This window comes from Thermobia domestica, chromosome 7, assembly GCF_964235325.1.
Source record: "Thermobia domestica chromosome 7, izTheDome1.hap1.1, whole genome shotgun sequence".
In the NCBI taxonomy this organism is placed as follows: domain Eukaryota; kingdom Metazoa; phylum Arthropoda; class Insecta; order Zygentoma; family Lepismatidae; genus Thermobia; species Thermobia domestica.
The window spans coordinates 303,270,920-303,279,677 of record NC_137460.1 but is presented as its reverse complement, the minus strand read 5'-3'; the positions used below and the strand labels follow the sequence as shown (position 1 = coordinate 303,279,677).

General features: G+C 33.7%; 1 protein-coding gene across 6 annotated transcripts in view; it reads right to left on the bottom strand.

The window, feature by feature from the left end:
* Positions 1-278: 278 nt before the first annotated feature.
* LOC145691126 (uncharacterized) overlaps positions 279-8,758 on the bottom strand; it is a 29,902-nt gene continuing 21,422 nt past the window's right edge. For all 6 annotated transcript variants that reach the window (XM_081766851.1, XM_081766852.1, XM_081766854.1 and 3 more), the window contains 2 exons: positions 8,418-8,651; positions 279-3,465 (listed from right to left, as the gene is read on the bottom strand). In XM_081766851.1, the coding sequence (XP_081622977.1) occupies positions 2,709-3,465; positions 8,418-8,651 (991 nt within the window). In that variant the 3' untranslated portion in view covers positions 279-2,708. The remainder of the gene's footprint in view (positions 3,466-8,417; positions 8,652-8,758) is intronic.

The following is an 8,758-nucleotide window of genomic DNA, read 5'->3' as shown; positions in this document are numbered from 1 at the left end:
CACGCTTTCTTGTAACATGCAGTTTCGTTTTAAAATAACTGTTTCCGCATGCTTTCTTGTAACATAGTTTAATTTTGAAATAACTGTTTTCGCTTTCCTATAGCACAGTTTAATTTCGAAATAACTGTTTTCGCATGCTTTCTTATAACACAGTTTTATATATTGTACGACATGGATGAATAAACAATGAATGAATGAATGAATGAATGTATAGTACGAAATTAATTTGTCAGACGCTGTTTCGTCATTATTATGCAAGTGTGGCCATCACATGTTGAATTTTTAAAAATTATGAAAAGAAAAAAGTTTTTATTTTATACACTAAAGCAATGTCAAATTTTCAAATATTAACATCCAGTTGTAAATGATCGAAGCCGAATGTTTTATACTTTCAGCATACGAGTGTATATGAAATAGTAATATTATCAACATCGACAGCGTAGAATGCATGCATTCATTCACTAATATCTGAAATCAGTAAATTTTCCCTCTTTCAAAATAAATATACAGCTATACTATCTCTTTCATACTCTTCTTTACTATTGTGAAGCTCTGAAGCACACAAAGATAAATCTTAGTTTCATAAAAACCGAATAGCGCAAATACGCACATCATTTCAAATTAAAATAGATGATTTCTAAAGAGAAGCTAATCACATTCTTCAAAGATTACACAATACTCCAGAACAATCTCAAAGTAAAATATACAAAATAGGTAAGTTTTGCGATATTTCAACATTGAGAGAACCAAATATTTTTTTCACTATTGCTCGTCGGTAAAATTTGGGACTGGATTGAAATTACTCAAGAATTTGACTTAAGTGCTACGCGCTAGATCCAGACTACACAACCTCTCACGAAGTATTCCATGCCCCGTCTCCTTTAGTCTAGCCAGCATAACCGTGGGACTTAACACTTAGATATCATTTCATTTTTCTACGCCGACGACGCGTGTGCAAACCAGTACAAATAAACAGTTTTTTTTTTTCAATCTAACCTCCCCTAAATATTAATTTTATTTATACTAGAAGTCTTAAATCGAAAAATTACCTGCAGTTAGACACCCGATAATACACGAGGCGCCATCCATTGACACGAGTGCCCTCACTGCTGGTCTAGTGGCTAGCACGTGTCCTTTTGATGTACCTGGTCCCAGGTTTCATACCTGGTGGGAGAGCACAAAAGTTTGACAATCATTCACTTTCATTAACCATCTGTATTCCTTAGACTAAAGGCATTAAAATATTTCACTTTTTCCGTAACTATTAGCATGTCTAATTGTTATTAGGATTAGCGTGACACACAGATGTTCGCGTTTGTCATTACGCTAATCAGGAAAACAACGACTCCGTCATTAGAGAGTACCCTATTCTGTAAATTATTGTCGGAAGTACTTTTACAACATCTTTTGTGAAATTATAACCATACCTGCGTAACTGATTAAAATATCGCACACAACCACTATATTCATTGCTTTCCAATAATATTTGCAATTAATCCGGAACGTTGACATAACAGCATTTACGAAAGATTAAGCAGAAAAAAAGAGTAGCTGAATGCTAATAGTAATGTGTTCATGTTTTGTATGTTTGGTATTTTTCCTCCTTTTTTTTTATTTAAAACAACAAAACGGAGAAAATTAATAAGTTTAATATTATGTCGACCTATTTGGTTATGGTCAACTGCTTTGTTTCTTAACCTAGTTATTCCTCCAAAGTGAATAATTGCATATACTTTCTCCCAATAAACATAATGCTCTCCATCAGTCAATATAAGCACAACTAAGTAATTTGTAGTCACATACACCAGTTCACGGATAGGTAACTACTATAACCTATAGCGGCATGAAAATAACAAACGGACATGATGACGCCAAATCTATCCAAGTTTTGGACCCACGAACTGGAGCGATGCCTTTCGAATTTAGAAACCAGGATCCATATTGGATTAGGCTTTAAGATTCCGTTAGTGATGACTAAAGAGGCTATCAATTACTCAGACAAAAATTATTGGTACCATCAGTTTCGGTTTAGTGGATAAGGTTGTTCTTGTATGTATCTTCCAAACGAAAGTGATGTATATATCGGCTTATGAGCATGTTTGCGCATCGAACTAACCTTAATCGAGAACGACGATACGGACTGTGCCGCAGGCTATCCGCGCACCATCTCGAAGAACTTCCAACCTCAAAGTTTTCCCTAAAACATGGACACACCTGTTGTGGTTGTTTTATACAAAGGTGTTAGCTAAGTGCACAGAGATTCTTTTCCTGTGATGAAGTTGATCAATACCAGATACATATCATCATCATCCAACTTACACGAAAAGCGGAACGTTTGATGCCTAGATATATGAGCATTTCGAGAAAGACCTTGATTTTTCTAGTAAAGTCCTACTATACTCTTCAGTATGTCTATCTGGCAAACCTCGTAATACCTACACGTGCACATGCTTCACAAGCAAAATCTTAGGCTTGTCATAATACAACCGTGTATATATATTTTGCACTCCTTTTATAGCTCTACAGATTAATTTACCTCTGGCAAGTCAATGAAATGGTTCCATGAATATACCGATAGTCGTAAAATTGATTATTGCAAGTCCTGGAGGACTGCAAAATTTACCTCATGGTATGAGACTGATCAGGTTGTTTAATACCAGATGTGAGGCTGACTGGCTGGTCCAATATTGTCAGATGAATTTTTATGATTATGTTACAATATGTTGTAACATGTGAGCATCCAGATACCTTCGTTCCGTAAACAATTCTGAGCACTGCTTACATTTATACTTGCGTCTCTCGCCTGTATGAACACGAGAATGTACTCTCAATCCATTTTGATATGTGAAACTTTTATTACATACATTACAAACATACGGTTTTTCACCACTGTGAATCAGCATGTGTTGTTTCAAAGAACCTGCTCGTAAAAATGTGTTTCCGCAAATCTGGCATTCATGTGGCCGCTCACCAGTATGTTTAAGCACATGAATCTTCAGTTCCCAAGACTGAACAAACGATTTCGAACAATATTCACATATAAAAGGCTTTATAGAGTTATGAACTAACATATGTCTTTTCAAAATCCGATCCTGTATGAAACCTTTTTTACAAATATCGCAGTGATATGGTTTTACTTCATAGTGTGTCTTTAAGTGTAGTTTTAAGTTTCCCATTCGTGTGAAACCTCTCTTACAGTGATCACACTTAAAAGGTTTGTATCCTGTATGGGTATATGTATGTTCTCTGAGAGTTCGAGGATGTTTGAAAGATTTGTCACACTCTTCACACTGGAATCTTCTTTCTTTCTTATTATTCACTGACATATTGCAAGCATTTGATGATTCGCCAGAAGTCTTTAAATGCTCTGGGTCTGTAGAATCATGCTCGGAATCTGACTCTTCATTATTATCGTATGACGTCGACACTTTGATATACCCTTCCAATGTACGGTCATCATTCACGCTAAAAAAGAATAAGAATTTCGATAAGATTTTGAAACAATTGTAATGCAACACAAGAATAATTTTCAAATGCAAATTGTTTTCACATCAGTTATGTAAATCCATATTAAATAAATAACTTATTTGTGACTTATTTCTCATTGTTAAAACACCCACTGTAACAAGCACATATTAGAATTAATAAAATAACCTTCATAATATCTCACACTAATATGCAAACAAGAGTTCTGTAAAAGGTGATTTCCTGGAAAGCTCACCTGGAGCTTAGATTCCATTTCAGATCAAATCCAACGAAACAAAACCTACATAATTTTGCACCATGACTCAAGTACGTACAGCTGTTTTTCTTATGCCAACCGTTTTCCGTCTATTATCATTGCATTAGCCCTACCTCTCCTACTGATAGTTATGAAGACACTTGGATTAAACAAGATTTATGATATAATACATTATTTTCTCTCTACTTGAATCTATATCAACAATAGCTAGTAGAGCACAATCAAAGCCGATCTCTGCTTACTCACCCCCTCTCCTCCTCACTTAAGTATCTGTGTAGTTAGTGCTGTGATAATTTGGAAACTACAAAGAATAGAAATTCCTTTCAAGAACGATGCTTACGAGTTCAAATTTATCACTATTCACATTCCAACCAGTATGTTTTAGTTACAATTGTCAAAACTAGTAGTTGTATAACCAAGACGGAGAACATAAGCAGCGCGTGACATTTGATAATATATCTTACACCTATACAAGACTATGCAGAGGAATCCATCCAGCTCATTGACAGTCTTATTGAGTAAACTGTTTCAACCCATCTGACAAAACATAAACATTTTTACTATTTGCATACAGGGTGAGCCAAAAGAAGTTCTTCCGTGAGACAACCATATTCGTTTCCACTCCTGAGCCACGGGTTTGTATATTTTGAGAGCTTAAGCAACATTAAGCAACTGTTTCACACATATCAAAAAGACAAGACAATTATTTGCTTCAGCATGACTGTACATACATCATGTATGTTTATGTGTTGAATTTATAGACAGACGTTTGGAGCCGAACTGTTATTCACATTTGAAAATTGTTATTTCACTGGCGTTTATACTTTAGATTAATACACGCCTTTCAAAAACACCAAGTTCGCAAAGATTCATCTTTATATATATGCTGCCACAATTTTATTTATTATAGATGAAGTTCAGTGTCCCGTCTTATTTCCGAGGCTATACTAGACGTGGACATACAGTTTGAAGTGAAATCGGAACTACTGTAATGTGTTTGCTTTTCCACCAAGAATCAAACTCAAGTTTTACGTGACAACCACTACACTAACGGTGAGAGCTGTATTTTATTGCATTTCTTGGTTTGTGCATACCACATATTCTCTTAAGTAATATTATGATCACAAGAATGTTTGAGATGCCATCACTCCTACAAAGAAGCTTATCACTCAAACAATAATTTTACAGACTTATCTGCTACTTCTAATATTTAATACTATTTTATTAAATAATCAATATTTGTGAGTTTCTTTTTAGTGTTACGCATTGGTCGTAATCAAGTGTGTATGTGTGTGGAGTAAACTGCACTAGCGAAGAAAACGTCTAGGCATCAATGCAATGGAGTTGATGAAAATGATATTGAACCCGGTTTGTAAGTAAATATATCTGTAAACCGATTTATAAGTAAATGTAAAATGTAGTATAATATAATCTATAATCTAGTATGTCGCTAGGAACCTATGTTAAGTTCACGATAGATACACAGAAATAAATAAGACACAAAAGGCAGTCAAAATTGGCCATAACAAAGAGTAAAAATAATAATGAGCCCTAACAGAGGCTGAATGATACTTTTCGTAGTTATTCTGAGAAATGACGTTTATAATTCAAATCAGCAGAAAGCACTTTATGATAATACGAAAAGACTAATGGTTGCTAAAATTTTTTATATTGTTGCTGTATTATTTAAAATGTTAGATATCCAAGCTAATACAATAGTAGTGCCTGCGAAATATTATACATATTTAGTGGCAATTATCTCTTCTTTCAGAGAAGCCACTAAACATGCTGAACATTACATACATATAATATAATGTGTTGGTTCAAACCGTCGTGTAGTATTCTACATAAATACAGAAAGCACATATTAACATTTTTTTTTACAACTTTTGTCTCATATCAATGTTATAAAACACTGTCTGCCCATTTCATCTCCAGTCACCAGAGCGTATTAAGCCACAATTTATTTGAATATATTCCCCCGTAGAGAAAATCTTGGGGAAAGTATTTACTCGTAATTCCAAGGTATCAGGAAACTTAGATCTCTGAATTTTACAAGATCTTGATAAGTTAAAAACTGCATAAGTAACTTAACAGTGGTGTCTGCACATCTACTTAGAATACTTTATAACATTTCTCAAGCTGTACAATGTCTCATCTGATGCAACTAATGACATATTTACCTCTCAAGTGTTTCTCCATTATTATGCTTTAATGCAACAACCTTAATCTCTCATTGCATGTATGTTAATAATTTAGTGCAAATTTATTTTTTCTGGACTACGAATTTGTTTTGAAATTACTTTATAACGCTATAATTATCTCTAATTATAAAATTTTGAAATACACTATTTCAAATGGCTATGGTTTCTAGGTGTTGGAAACAGTTTACATAAATTTAAAATTTATCCGGTGCAGAATATTACTGACTCTGACAAGCACGCAACTGTTATTTTAATGCCTTACGATTATGCTCCAATGCAAAGGAAACGATTATGATAAACGCTGGAATCACAGAAGTGGAAGGAACGGAATAACTCGAGAAAACACACACGGTTTTGGTCCACCACCACAAAATTTATTTAGCAAGCGCTGGTATCAAACCAGGGACTCCACACCAAAGGAGACCGCTTTCCCATTGAGTCATTGCAGTCCGAGATTACAAGGTAATTCGTAGATCTTGTGATCGTGTTCTGTTTTCTCTTGTATATAAATCAAATTCCTTTAAGAAATATTTGCTTCCCGGGAATCAATGTTTTATTTTACAAGAAGGCTAAAAATGGGCATTACATGTACTATCGAAAGCAGTACTTTGGGCACCCACACATTCAAAATTGTATGCATATACGAACGTTTCCTTATATAACGTTTTATTCCTTTATCTGGGCTAATATAACAGAATAAATTATGCTAACCAACAAAACTAGGTTTTAAATAACTAATTAAGAGGTGGTAATAGACAAGATATTAAAGAACAAACATGTCATACAGGTTAATACAATACCATACCATGAAAATAATTAAAATCAAATTACTGCATGTTGTAGAATATAGTTATCGCAAATATTCTTTAGCAATTACCTTTCGGATAATTACTGCCGACATTCATTTATATATGAACAGCTGGAAGAAAACATCTTTATATTAACTCAAATTAAACGTAGTATTAATTTCTTGGTAGTCATAGGTTTCACTTTAAAAAAAAAAACTAATCCAAGTTTAGAAAATGTAAGGAACATATACTATAATTGAGGTATGGAACAACTAAAAAACATATTGAACACAATCTCAAAATTATTGCCAGAATTCATACTTCTAGCAAATTATGTTAAAATATCATACTAAGGTTCTGAAGTAATTATAGTAATTTAACAGAAAATGAATATTACGTTAGATAAGCTGTAAAGGATATTAAATAAAACGGATGTTAAACAGACGTAAATCGGTTCACAAGTACACTGAAGGAAACCAAAGACACTTCCAGAAGGATGGCTTTGTCATATTTTGTATGGAAGCTTAACTGCAAACAGTAACTTGACACAAAAAAGCAGCTTGTCATAAAAATTCGTATTATAGTGGTAGCTCACGTAACAATAGCAGGTGATTAAAGCTGACCGAAAGCGATTCCCCCTGTCTCCAGCAAACATTCCTTTCATAGACGACACCCCAATTATGATAGGAATAAATGGAACTGAGTAGAATGCAAAAAAATTGGAAAGAATAATGTACAACACATGATCAGTTATCGGTACATTACAAAATTGTAAATAAGAACGGCAAACAAAATGATCGACGGGAAAAATGCAAAAAAAAAAAAAAAAAACTTTTACAAAAATAATCCATATTTATGGTTGTTAAAAAGGATGTTTCGTACCAGACTCCTTATTATCTTCAAGAGAAAAGTGTGTTCATTACAGAAAGGCGACAAAAAAACAGACACTATCGAAATTTGGATACAAAGAACAATGAAGATTATAACGTGGGCGAAACCAAAAAACAATAATTGTGTTAAACCAGTGAAGCAAAAATAATAATATTGACGATATTTTTCAACAGGAAAAGAAGTATAGCAACAATTGAGCAACAAAGTGTTCTGAAACACGTAATAGAAGGTATGGCGGAAGGAAAAAGTATGAAAAGAGATCCCAATTGATATCTGTCAAAATTTGGGTCAAAATCAAAGTTAAGAACGTAATGCATGAAAGCGTTTCATTTCGTTACATGATGATGGTCATCGTAAACTATTTAATTGTATTGGTCTAATTCAAGCATATTATCTATCTTAACTCTTTCAGGTACAAAAAGAAATAATTGCATTGAAATTTCCCTTTTTAGAATGATCATTTAGTATAAGATCAAATAAAGTCAAGATTGTTGAATTTGGAACATCACTATTTTTAGTTTCATTGAGAAATGACATTCAGAAATAGGACATAAATCGACATATCCCCATAACAGCAATATAGACCTTCAAACTGAGCATATCATAAAACTACAAAGTATATTCTACCTAGGTATAAAGAGTTCAACAGTTGCGGAGAAGAAAATGCATGTAACATCACCTGTTTAAACATTTTTAAAAAAATAAGAATCGCAAAGCTTATATGTTTATATATTGACGGAATCAGAAATGAAGCATTGATTCGAAAACGTCACGTGCAAGTTTTACACTTACCTTTTATTTTCTGTTTCATTAACAGTGTCCTCTTCCAGAGATTCCTCCATCGAAATACTTAAGAAATTAGTCGCATCATTGCCCACGTCATCATTATCGTCTTCCATGACTTCTTGTTTCACTTTGATTATTGTATCCGAATTTACATCTTTTTCTTCTGCAACAGAATTATCTTGGTCTTCAGAATGTTTCTGCGTATTCGACGCACGCACATCGCAACTAGCCAGTTTTTCTCTGAAAAAGAATATATTTTACTTCGGTTTTCAGTTTAGCTTACCTTTCAGCCGAGTCTATATGAGACGTGGACCTACAGCTTACAGTGAGATTCGAACCACATGACC